At 48.6% G+C, this 13,533-nt stretch overlaps 1 protein-coding gene across 1 annotated transcript in view; it reads left to right on the forward strand.

Annotated features, from left to right (window-relative positions):
* The window catches only part of adamts13 (ADAM metallopeptidase with thrombospondin type 1 motif, 13), a 124,809-nt gene that overhangs the window by 80,196 nt on the left and 31,080 nt on the right, over window positions 1-13,533 (forward strand). The window contains exons 23-25 of the mRNA XM_072488911.1: window positions 1,680-1,800; window positions 3,149-3,278; window positions 5,239-5,418. Coding sequence (XP_072345012.1) covers window positions 1,680-1,800; window positions 3,149-3,278; window positions 5,239-5,418 — 431 coding nt within the window. The remainder of the gene's footprint in view (window positions 1-1,679; window positions 1,801-3,148; window positions 3,279-5,238; window positions 5,419-13,533) is intronic.

The raw sequence follows: 13,533 nt of genomic DNA on the forward strand, positions 1-13,533 counted from the left end.
GAGGAGCCGTGTTTGTGAAGATACTGGATGGAGAAGCCAGGTTTGTGAAGAGAGTGGAGGAGCCAGGTTTGTGAAGATGCTGGGGGAGCCGGGTTTGTGAAGAGGCTGGAGGAGGAGCTCTGTTTGTGAAGATACTGGATGGAGGAGCCAGGTTTGTGAAGGGAGTGGAGGAGCCGGATGTGTGAAGAAGCTGGAGGAGGAGCCGTGTTTGTGAAGATACTGGATGGAGTAGCCAGGTTTGTAAAGAGAGTGGAGGAGCCGGGTTTGTGAAGGGAGTGGAGGAGCCGGGTTTGTGAAGGGAGTGGAGGAGCCGGGTTTGTGAAGAGCGTGGATGGAGGAGCCGGGTTTGTGAAGAGCGTGGATGGAGGAGCCGGGTTTGTGAAGAGCGTGGATGGAGGAGCCGGGTTTGTGAAGGGAGTGGAGGAGCCGGGTTTGTGAAGGGAGTGGAGGAGCCGGGTTTGTGAAGGGAGTGGAGGAGCCGGGTTTGTGAAGAGGCTGGATAGGAGCCGGGTTTGCGAAGATACTGGATAGAGGAGCGGGGTTTATGAAGAGCGTGGAGGAGCCGAGTTTGTGAAGAGACTGGAGGAGCCGGGTTTGTGAAGATACTGGAGAGGAGCCGGGTTTGTGAAGAGCGGGGAGGAGCCGAGTTTGTGAAGAGAGTGGAGAGGAGCCGGGTTTGTGAAGATACTGGAGAGGAGCCGGGTTTGTGAAGAGACTGGAGAGGAGCCGGGTTTGTGAAGAGCGGGGAGGAGCCGGGTTTGTAAAGAAAGTGGTTGGAGGAGCCGGGTTTGTGAAGAGCGTGGATGGAGGAGCCGGGTTTGTGAAGAGCGTGGATGGAGGAGCCGGGTTTGTGAAGAGCGTGGATGGAGGAGCCGGGTTTGTGAAGAGCGTGGATGGAGGAGCCGGGTCTGTGAAGAGCGTGGATGGAGGGGCCGGGTTTGTGAAGAGCGTGGATGGAGGGGCCGGGTTTGTGAAGAGCGTGGATGGAGGGGCCGGGTTTGTGAAGAGCGTGGATGGAGGAGCCGGGTTTGTGAAGAGCGTGGATGGAGGAGCCGGGTTTGTGAAGAGCGTGGATGGAGGAGCCGGGTTTGTGAAGAGCGCGGATGGAGGAGCCGGGTTTGTGAAGAGCGCGGATGGAGGAGCCGGGTTTGTGAAGAGTGTGGATGGAGGAGCCGGGTTTGTGAAGAGCGTGGATGGAGGAGCCGGGTTTGTGAAGAGCGTGGATGGAGGAGCCGGGTTTGTGAAGAGCGTGGATGGAGGAGCCGGGTTTGGTCTGCTTTGGGCAGAGAAGGTTAAGGGGGAGATTTAATCGAAGTGTTCAAAGCCAGGAAGGGTTTCGATAGAGTAAAAATGAAGAAAGTGTTTTCACTGACAGGAGGACACAGAATGATGATATCTGTAAAAAGAATCAGAGGGGCACATGAGGAGATTGCCAGTTGCTATGACCTGGAAGGTGCTGCCTGAAAGGGCGGCAGAAGCAGATTCACGAATAACTTGGATAAATACGTGAAATGAAAAGAAATACAGGGCTAGGAGAAATGAGCAATGGAGTAAGACTTTTAAAGAGCTGGTCTAGGTGGATGGGCCGAATGGCTTCCTTCTGTGCTATATTTGTGTGTGATAAGCAGGCACTAAATGTGAAGTACGTCGGTGCAAGTTTTTCTTTTCTGCTGTTCCAGGTGTTCAAACAACCGGGGAACGAGCCTGGAAATGTGACGCGCGTCACAGCCGTCCCGAGTGAGAGACCATCTTACATCTGGGTTCCTCTGCTGGGGACTTGTTCTGTTACCTGTGGCGAAGGTGATGCTGATATTCTCACGCGGAAGTAACTGCTATTGCTACATTCAAATAAAGACATTCAACTGACCCCGCCCCCCGACCCCCGTCCCCACCCACACCCTCCCCCCGTCCTCACCCACACCCTCCCCCCGTCCCCACCCACACCCTCCCCCCGTCCCCACCCACACCCTCCCCCCGTCCCCACCCACACCCTCCCCCCGTCCTCACCCACACCCTCCCCCCGTCCCCACCCACACCCTCCCCCCGTCCCCACCCACACCCTCCCCCCGTCCCCACCTCCACCCTCCCCCCGTCCCCACCCACACCCTCCCTCTCTTGAACGTGCTGACACACCAGGACGCAGTTCCACAGGCACTGGTCAAGCCCTGATACCTTACTAATGACAGCTTACCGTACATTAGGGTGTATACGTCTATCTGGTTTGTAAGACAACACCATTTTCCAGGCCCCAGAATTCATGCTTTTACTTATACATGTTGAATCCTCTGTCCAGCCTTGACATGCTGTAGTCAGCCTCAATTCTCCACCCCCAAATGGGAGTTTGACTTACTGATTCCTGAGTTCAAGGGATCAAGGAAGTGTTATGAGCTGTGTTGCAAAGATGCGGGCAAGTTTCAGACAGGCCCATACAGAGTAGGACCCACCCAGTGAATGCCAAAGATGGTGAGCACCCACACTCACACCGCCAGATCACGTTTACACGCTACCGAGACGTTGACACCTGTTTATGGAAGAACTTTTCAAGTCTTCAATGGCGATCTAGATCCTTAATATATTTGAAGGACTTGATCGGGTAAATTGAGAGAAACTGATTATTCAGGTGGTTGGGGGGTGGGGGGGTGTGGGGGGGTGGGGGGAGGGGGGTGGTCACGGCAGCAGGGTAGTCGACACCAAGGGCAGAACCTTAAAATGAAGGCCAGGCCAATCACACAAAGGACTGTGGAAATCTGGAACTATCTCCCCGCAAAAATCTCTTCAAGCTGGGGTCCATTAAAAGTTTCACTGCAAAGATTGACGGGTTTTAGTTGAGTAAAGCGATTAAAGGTGACAGAACCAAAACAGTTAAATGGAGTTAATATTACAGATCATCCTTGATCTAATTAAATTGCTCAACAGTCTCGAGGGGCTGAATGGCCTCCTCCTCTTCCCTTCCAGCAGATCCCAACTGTGATGTCTCTGAGGCTGAATAGCTTGGTCTTGTCTGAAAGCTCCATCTCCCCCAACATCAATAAGGTGCAGGTTACTCTCCCTCATCGAGCGGAAATGATTGGTACAGATGGCGTTTTGCAAGGTCAGAGACCTTTTGAACTGAACTGTAGTTATACTAACAACTGCATTCTGACTTCAGGAGTGGTGGATGTCAGGTACATGTGTGCCAACCCTGAGACCAGGGGGGAAGTGCGGCAGGAACTTTGCCATCAGGCATTCCAGCCTACCAGGCGCTACATGGAGTGCATCAGCAAAGTCTGTCCCCCAAGGTAAGTCTAAGTATGATATCACGCAGTGAAACTTACTCTGCTTAAACTCCCCACTTCCACCACAGATTCAGGGCTCGGTTTCCATATACCACAGCGAAACCTGACTTAAAATCAGCTCAGTGCACAGATACCCTCTGCAAATCAGCATCCAATTGATTGTTCCCATCAAACACTCCCAGGACAGGTACAGCACGGGGTTAGATACAGAGTAAAGCTCCCTCTACACTGTCCCCATCAAACACTCCCAGGACAGGTACAGCACGGGGTTAGATACAGAGTAAAGCTCCCTCTACACTGTCCCCATCAAACACTCCCAGGACAGGTACAGCACGGGGTTAGATACAGAGTAAAGCTCCCTCTACACTGACCCCATCAAACACTCCCAGGACAGGTAAAGCATGGGGTTAGATACAGAGTAAAGCTCCCTCGACACTGTCCCCATCAAACACTCCCAGGACAGGTACAGCACGGGGTTAGATACAGAGTAAAGCTCCCTCTACACTGTCCCCATCAAACACTCCCAGGACAGGTACAGCACAGGGTTAGATACAGAGTAAAGCTCCTTCTACACTGACCCCATCAAACACTCCCAGGACAGGTACAGCACGGGATTAGATACAGAGTAAAGCTCCCTCTCCACTGCCCCCATCAAACACTCCCAGGATAGGTACAGCATGGGGTTAGATACAGAGTAAAGCTCCCTCTACACTGTCCCCATCAAACACTCCCAGGACAGGTACAGCACGGGGTTAGATACAGAGTAAAGCTCCCTCTACACTGTCCCCATCAAACACTCCCAGGACAGGTACAGCACGGGGTTAGATACAGAGTAAAGCTCCCTCTACACTGTCCCCATCAAACACTCCCAGGACAGGTACAACACAGGGTTAGATACAGAGTAAAGCTCTCTCTACACTGTCCCCATCAAACACTCCCAGGACAGGTACAGCACGGGATTAGATACAGAGTAAAGCTCCCTCTCCACTGCCCCCATCAAACACTCCCAGGACAGGTACAGCACGGGGTTAGATACAGAGTGAAGCTCCCTCTACAATGTCCCCATCAAACACTCCCAGGACAGGTACAGCATGGGGTTAGATACAGAGTAAAGCTCCCTCTACACTGACCCCATCAAACACTCCCAGGACAGGTACAGCACAGGGTTAGATACAGAGTAAAACTCCCTCTACATTGTCCCCATCAAACACTCTCAGGACAGGTACAGCACAGGGTTAGATACAGAGTAAAGCTCCCTCTACACTGTCCCCATCAAACACTCCCGGGACAGGTACAGCACAGGATTAGATACAGAGTAAAGCTCCCTCTACACTGTCCTCATCAAACACTCCCAGGACAGGTACAGCACGGGGTTAGATACAGAGTAAAGCTCCCTCTACACTGTCCCCATCAAACACTCGCAGTAAATAAAAAGATTGGTATTAGTAAAAGTAATCACATATATCTGTCAAATTGTTGTAAAAACCCAATGGTTCACCAAAGTTCTTACAAGGAATCAAAAGGAACCCTCTTCAATGAACATGGTTTAATTTTGCCCAGGGCCCCCTGACAGCACCTTCCAAACTCTCAACCTCAAAGAACAAGGGCAGCAGATTCACGGGAACACTCCACCTGCAAGTTCCTTTCCAAGCCACGCACCATCCAGACAATTCCTTCACTATTGCTGGGACAAATCCTGCAACTCCCTCCCTCAGCACTGTGGACTGCACCAGTTCAAGAAGTCCACTCGCTTCCCAAGGACTGTTCGGGATTGGTAATATAGACCGGCCAAGCCAGAGATGCCCACGTCCCTGAGAAAGTGTGAAGGTGTTAAACCTCTGCTGACAAATTGCAGCCGGGGTGATTGGATAGTAATCAGGATCAGAGACCCTGGTCATTCAATAACCCAGTAATAGTGAGGCTAATTCTGATCATTGTTCTTCTGTCATTTACCCTTTGTAAGGTGGGATGCTAATGGGTTTGGCCCCTGCAACGTGAGCTGTGGTGGGGGAGTACGTGAGCGGGAGGTGTACTGTGTAAAGAAAGTAAGAGATCTGAAGCAAAGACTTCCTCCTTCAGCATGTGAGAGCGATCAGAGGCCAATTTCAACAGAGATCTGTAACCCTGATCCCTGTCCTGTCAGGTAAGCACTTTTCATCAATGGAAAAATGTACTTGTATCTTACTCCAAATCTGCATCAAACTCCCCAACCCAGAATCGATCTCACCCACCCCAACCCCAACCCCCCCCCAAACCCCGACACCCCCAACTGTTAGACGTTTTAGTTGCTGTGATATGAAGAGTCTAAAGTTCTGTTCCTTTTTCACAAACACACATTTATTTCATTCCAACAGACTTTGCACAAAACTCTAACTATACATCACCTGACAGAGGCCACCTGAAGCCCCTTTACATAGCAGTGTCAATTAATGGATAATTAACATAAATGAGACAACTAATTGCAATGTCTCTTAACCCATTACTTAACAGTCTCCTCTTCCTTGGAGAAAAAAATAATAATTAGGTGAAAACAAAATTTCAAGAAACTCAAAAACACACACATGATTCCCCCCCCCTTTTTTCTCAGTTTTTTTTCTTTTTTTCCCAGTTTCTTTTTCTTTTTTTTTTGTTTGGATGAGAAAGAAAATAAAAAGTCACAGAAACAAGCGCCCTTCATTAACAATATCCAAAAGTTTCTGTGAACTCACCCCTCTTTTCGTAAAACAGTCTGACAGTTGATAGCTACTGCTGACCCATTTAATTTTTGTTATTTCCCCTCTGTCCAACATCTGGATCAAACTTGCGATGTCTATCCGTAACCTCTTTTCATTGACACTTTTTGTAGAGTGCACATTTTCCCACAGGGATTTATTGTCAATGTGACAGTCAATTACCCAAATCCCCTAATCCCAAAATTTCTGTCAATATCTGACTTATATAAAAGGCCATATCACCCGCCTCTACAAGGCTTAACGTCTCAGCAGCCAAAGTGCTTTTTAACCACACTCCTTATTTTCTTTGTTTCCCACACAAGCGGGCAACATTTACCATTGTTCCCCAAAAGGAAAATTATAAAACCTCCTGCGCTTGAAACCCCATCACATAAATTTGCGTAGGATGCATCACTATAAACTATGAGTTTCAAGTGCCTAAGGTCACCTAAAACCGGGAACTTCAAAACACACCTCTGCATTTTTAGTTTGGCCAACGCTTTATTTGCTCTTATTATGTCTTCCACTTTGGGATCATTCATTTTTGTACTCAACTCTTAAGACATCAAAACTCACATCCGGTCTAGTCTGTCTACCTAACCAGTTCAGTTGCCCAATTAAACTTTGCAGTTGCTCTTTTTCTATCTTTGTGTCTTTTTGTGAAACTCGGCCATGACTAATTGCTGTTGGGCTGATGCTTTCCAAACAACATTGCTGACGTAAAGTTGCCCCTAACTTAGTCTGTCCAATTTCCAGTCCAATATATTTAAAGGCACCGGAAGCCTGACTTCCAACCCTGAATTCTTTCCTCAAACCAGAAATTACAATAGCTTCAAAATCACTAGTCCCACCCCACAAAAAATCATCGACATGCATCATAAAGATGCCAGAAAGATTTCCTTTATAGTGCCAGTAAAACATTGCAGGATCTGCTTTCAACTGGCAACAGCCTAACTTTAACAAAACTGACCTTACTGAAAAATACCAGATTCTAGATGCATCATTTAATCCATATACACATTTGTTCAACTTCCAGAGTACCCTTCTGTGTTAGCTGCTTCTTTAGGAGGACGGAGAAAAATGTCTCTCTGGAGCTGATGCCCCTGCAAAAAGGCAGCTTTTACATCTATAGATTTGCATTCCCATGCCTTTGTGGCTAATAGAGCCAAGAAGATCTTTAAAATACCCTGTCCTGCTGTAGGTGAATCGACCCTTAAATCCTGATCTACTAAGTTTTCTTCAAATCCCCTTGCCACAAGCCTGGCCTTTGCCTTATAAGTGCCATACGGAAGAACCTTTTCCGTGCAAATCCATCTGTGGGATAGAGCTCTTTGTCCCCTATCCGGTACTTCCGTGTATACCCCAAATCCACTCCAACTATGCAATTCTTGCTGTTTGGCTTCTTTGATAACTTTTTCATCTAATTTATTTGAAGCCACCAAAATCTCACCTGCATGTGGGCTTCTACTCCTATTAGTATTCGTAGTCTTACTCATGTTCCGAGATCTTGATAAACTACGTCCCCTCTCCCGCCTGGTATCTCGTTCTGTACTGCTACTGCTTGATCTTTCCCTTCTGTTGTGGGATGTCCTTTCAATAGTTCTCGACATTTTCCTGCGGACCTGTTCACTATCCGATGTACTATCTGAACTGGCACTGCGTTTCTGTGCCCTCCATTTTTGAACTTCGTTTTCCCAATCCATTGTCTTGATTCCTTCCCCTGAATGCTGTACATTCAACCAATGTGTATACTTTCCAGTGGCCTTCCCTGCTCTACTAATAACAGTTGCATCCTTCCATTGACTGGACCCTTCAGGCAAGTATGTAACTTTTGTACCAACCTTTGGCAGTTGCCCTTTCGGAAAAATGGCCTGTTCTAATTCATCAGAAGTGTTGTGTTCCTCCACAGAAACCCAGTCTATATCAGTTAACTGGTCCTCATAGTTCTGTAACACATGTATACCAGATGACTCTGGTTCCTCGTCATGTCTGTCTGCTCTGTCTAAATTTGAAAATTTGTAATCTGTACCCATTATCCTTGATGAATGTACCCGAACAGTTTGATTACCATGTTGCAAAATAATTGTTTTGCCATCTATGCCTATTATCTTCCCTGGGCCTTTCCATTCATTAGAATTGTCTCTCTTATAGTATACCGTGTCTTCTTGCTGAAAAACGGCATATGATGGCCGTACGTTATGTCTTAAAGCTCTGCGAATTCTTTCAGAGATTTCTGCTTCCAAAAACAGCTTTTCTACTGCTATGTAATGCATTTAAATGTTCAGCAAAACCAGAGCTAATTGTAGTCCCCTCCCAAGCTGGAGGCTGGTCATCTAAGATCATAGAATCATAGAAGTTTACAGCGTGGAAACAGGCCCTTCGGCCCAACCAGTCCATGCCGCCCAGTTTTTACCATTAAGCTAGTTCCAGTTGCCCGCACTTGGCCCATAACCCTCTATACCCATCTTACCCATGTAACTATCTAAATGTTTTTTAAAAGACACAATTGTACCCGCCTCTACTACTACCTCTGGCAGCCCATTCCAGACACTCACTACCCTCTGAGTGAAGAAATTGCCCCTCTGGGCCTTTCTGAATCTCTCCCCTCTCACCTTAAACCTATGCCCTCTAGTTTTAGACTCCCCTACCTTTGGGAAAAGATGTTGACTTATCTACCTTATCTATGCCCCTCATTATTTTATAGACCTCTATAAGATCACCCCTAAGCCTCCTACGCTCCAAGGAAAAAAAGTCCCAGTCTATCCAGCCTCTCCTTATAACACAAACCATCAAGTCCCGGCAACATCCTAGTAAAGATGGGTGGAATTTTAGGATTTCTACCAAACACTAATTGATAAGGACTGTAGCCCCCAACCATCTGCAATGAATTCTTTGCATGTACCGCCCATGCTAAAGCTGAATTTAGCCTGAAATTTGGTCGATCTGCCAAAATTTTCCGAAGCAGGTCATCGATGACAGCATGATTTCTTTCACAGATACCATTACTAAATGGGCTTTCTGCAGCCGTATTCATAACTCTGATATTCACGTTTTCACACATATCCCTAAACTCATCATTAGCAAATTCTCCCCCATTGGCCGTAAGGAATTTTGCCGGTGGACCCATTCCTGTCCCTATCCATTTTGCCACGATTTGATCCAGAATTACTCTCTTTTCTTTACTTCGTACAATCGTTGATTGACTAAATCTGGTTGCTAAATCTACAAAATGCAAAATAAATATATTATTTGCTTTATCCCAGATCTTAAGGTCCATGGCCACAATGTCGTTAAAATCCCTGGCCAAAGGTAGGGTTACTATCGGTCGTGCTGGTGTCCTTCTGCACTTCCTACAAACTTCACAGCGGTCACTAACCTGTTCTATCAGTTTAGTACAGTTGTCATCCCTTACCCCTGCATCCTTTAATAAATTTTTCAGCCTCCGAGGAGACGGATGTGCAAATTGCCGATGCAGTTTTAATACCACAAGCTTTTTATCAGCTAAAGTCCCATTTTCAACTGCCATTAACACATCCTTAACCACTCTACTTGAAATATTATTTGTCAGTAATGGAATACAATAGTGTCCCGACTGTGTAAATTGTAAGTCCACCGTCTTTCCAAAAACTGTTGCCTTATCCTGTTCCATATCCAGTTTCATGTGTGCTTTCTTCATCGATGGTCTGCTCAGAAGCAAAGGTATCTCACTTGATACAACATCCGTGCTAATGAAATGATTCACTCCGGCAATATTGCAAGGGATCACCACTCTTTTCAGCGACTTCAGAGTATTATCATCCCCAAACCTGAAACTTGTGGAACTTTCAAATTCCTTAACCTTGTTACGATTTGCAGCATTCAAGGAGTCCAGATAACATTTTAACCAGTCAATTCCACACACAGTAGATGTGCAGCTACTGTCCAATACAGCACAGTTGAAGGATTCTGCAACCAACACCCTCATTACCGGCGTAAAACTGCTCATCACTAGGACAATGCCTTCTTTCTGGTCACTATCTTTTTCCTCTTCTGACTCTTCCGTGTCATGTGTCGCTTCAAACATCTATCATAACGAGTTGGACAGTTGAAAGCATAATGGTATTGAGAGTCACATCGATTTATCATGCCCCGTGTATTTCTGGGGTTCATCTTCCCATTGTAGGTTTTAACTGGGTTTCTGTCTTCATCATTTCCTTGTTTTGGTTTCTTTCTATAGTCTTGAGCCCTGTTCGTAGCCATACGATTTCACCATCCTGTTAGTAGTGTATCTTTCATATTCTGCCTTATTGCAGGCTGACCTATTTGGGTCATCAGAGCCATCGGAATCGAATGTTTCCCCAGAAACTTTTGTAAAGCTTTTGTCATCTGTTCGAATAAGGTATCCTTATCAGTAAACTGAACTCCTGTCAAAACCAGGAGCCTATCCATGTTGCTCACTCTAGCACAGTCAAGTAATTTAAAGGCCAACACAGACTGTGGAAATTCCAGGTTGTGTTTCTGCAGCCTTTTATATAGTCTGCCAAATTCCATTATATAGTCTTCCATGGAGATATCCTCCATTTTCCGGAACTTATCAAAATCTGACCATGCTTCATACGCACTTAACAAGTCATCTTTCTTATAACTCTTATCCAGGCTTATAGTGTGTTAGCGTTTATTAACAGGGGGCTTGAGTTTAAGAGCCGCGGGGTTATGCTGCAACTATACATGACCCTGGTGAGACCACATTTGGAATATTGTGTGCAGTTCTGGTCACCTCATTATAGGAAGGATGTGGAAGTATTGGAAAGGGTGCAGAGGAGATTTACCAGGACACTGCCTGGTTTGCAGGATAGGTCTTATGAGGAAAGGTTGAGGGAGTTAGGGCTTTTCTCTTTGGAGCGGAGGAGGATGAGAGGCGACTTAATAGAGGTTTATAAGATAATGAGGGGGATAGATAGAGTGGACGTTCAGAGACTATTTCCTCGGGTGGATGTAGCTGTTACAAGGGGGCATAACTATAAGGTTCGGGGTGGGAGATATAGGAGGGATATCCGAGGTAGGTTCTTTATTCAGAGTGGTTAGGGTGTGGAATGGACTGCCTGCTGTGATAGTGGAGTCGGACACTTTAGGAACTTTCAAGCGGTTATTGGATAGGCACATGGAGCACACCAGAATGACAGGAAGTGGGATAGCTTGATCTTGGTTTTGGACAATGCTCGGCACAACATCGAGGGCCGAAGGGCATGTTCTGTGCTGTACTGTTCTATATAATGTAATAAAGTCTCCAGACCTTCTTCTGAGTCTAACTCTTCCAATTCCAGCTCAGAAAGCACTTTGTTTCGGATTTTACTGCCATATGGTAGAGAAAGAGCCAATGCCATACCTTGTTTTCTCTTTCCCAAAGCAGTTACCTTAGTCCACATAACTACTGCACTTCTCCATTGGTCGTACGATTCCCTTTCAGAAAATAAGGGAGGATAATCATATCCAGCCATCTTTATCCTTGGTTCAGCCATATATCCCTTTTTTTTTCTTTTCTCACTCACTCCTTGGTTTGATCTGGAAAAGTTGTATCTTTCAACCCTTCACATTTACACAGCAACCATCCTCTGCTCCCAGTGTTAGACGTTTTAGTTGCTGTGAAATGAAGGGTCTAAAGTTATGTTCCTTTTTCACCAACACATTTATTTAATTCCAACAGACTTTGCACAAAACTCTAGCTATACATCACCTGACAGAGGCCACCTGAAGCCCCTTTACATATCAGTGTCAATTAATGGATACTTAACATAAATGAGACAACTAATTGCAATGTCTCTTAACACATTACTTAAAACAACCCCCGACTCCCCCAACTCACATCCAACACCCCCGACTCCCCTAACTCACCCACCCCAACCCCCAACTCCCCCATCACCCCCCAATCCCATCCTCACCCACCCCAACTCCCACTCCCCCAACATCCCCAAACCCCAACTCGCCCCCAACCCCCGACTCCACCTACACCCCCCAACCCCCGACTCCACCAACACCCCCCAACCCCCGACTCCACCAACACCCCCAACTCCCCCAACACCTCAAATCTCCAACTCATGCCCAAGACCCGACTCCCCCAACCCCCGACTCCCCAACATCCCCCAACCCCCGACTCACCCCCAACCCCCGACTCCCCCAACACCTGACTCCCCCAACACCCCACAATCCCCGACTCACCCCCAACACCCCAAATCCCCATTCACCCCCAACACCCCAAATCCCCATTCACCCCCAACACCCCCCAATCTCCGACTCCCCCAACACCCCCCAACCCCGACTCCCCCAACACCCCCCGACTCCCCCAACAACCACCAACCCCGACTCCCCCAACACCCCCCGACACCCAACACCCCCCAATCCCCGGCTCCCCCAACACCCCCCATCCCCCGATTCCCCCAACATCCCCCCGACTCCCCCAACCCCCGACTCCCCCAACTCCCCGCAATCCCCGGCTCCCCCAACACCTCCCAACCCCCGACTCCCCTAACACCCGACTCCCCCAACCCCCGACTCCCCCAACCTCCCCAACACCCCCGATTCCCCCAACATCCCCCCATCCCCCGACTCCCCCAACAACCCCCCAATCCATGGCTCCCCCAACACCTCCCAACCCCCGACTCCCCCAACCCCCGACTCCCCCAACACCCCCCCGACTCCCCAACACCCCCCCCAACTCCCCCAACAACCCCCCAATCCTCGACTCCCCCAACACCCCCCAATCCCCGACTCTCCCAACAACCCCCCCCCCGACTCCCCCAACACCCGACTCCCCAAACAACCCCCCCCCCGACTCCTCCAACACCCCTCCGACTCCCCCAACACCCGACTCCCCCAACACCCCCCGGCTCCCCCAATACCCGACTCCCCAACAACCCCCCCTACTCCCCCAACACGCCCCAACTCTCCCAACAACTCCCCAATCCTCAACTCCCCCACCCCGATTTACCCTCCTAACTCCCAATTCACCCACTCTAATCCCCGAACCCACCCCAACCTTGACTCACGCACCTCGATTCACCCCCAATCCGTGGCTCACCCACCCTGACCCCTGACAAGCACCCCGACCCCACCCAACACAATCACCCCAACCCTGATTCACCAACCCTGACCCGCAGCACCCACCCTGACCCTGACTGTCCCACCCCAAACTCCGATTCACCGACCCACCCCAATGCATGCACCCCGTCCCTGATTCACCTACTCAACCCAAATCACCCACCCTGACCCCCGACAACCACCCTGACCGCCCCCCCAACCCCAATTCACCCACCTTAATCCCCAACTCACCCACCTCAACCCCCCCCCCCCGACAACTACCCTGACCAACCCATCCAAAACCACAATTCACCCACCCCGACCCAAATTCATCGGTCCCGACCCCTGACACTCCCACCCCAATCCTGACCCACCTACCCCAACTCACTCACCCCGACCTTCAACTCACCCACCCCGACCCCTGACACCTTATAACGAAGAAAAGTACAGCACAGGAACAGGCCCTTCGGCCCTCCAAGCCTGTACCCAACATG

This window comes from Scyliorhinus torazame, chromosome 22 (genome assembly GCF_047496885.1).
Source record: "Scyliorhinus torazame isolate Kashiwa2021f chromosome 22, sScyTor2.1, whole genome shotgun sequence".
NCBI classification, from domain to species: Eukaryota; Metazoa; Chordata; class Chondrichthyes; order Carcharhiniformes; family Scyliorhinidae; genus Scyliorhinus; species Scyliorhinus torazame.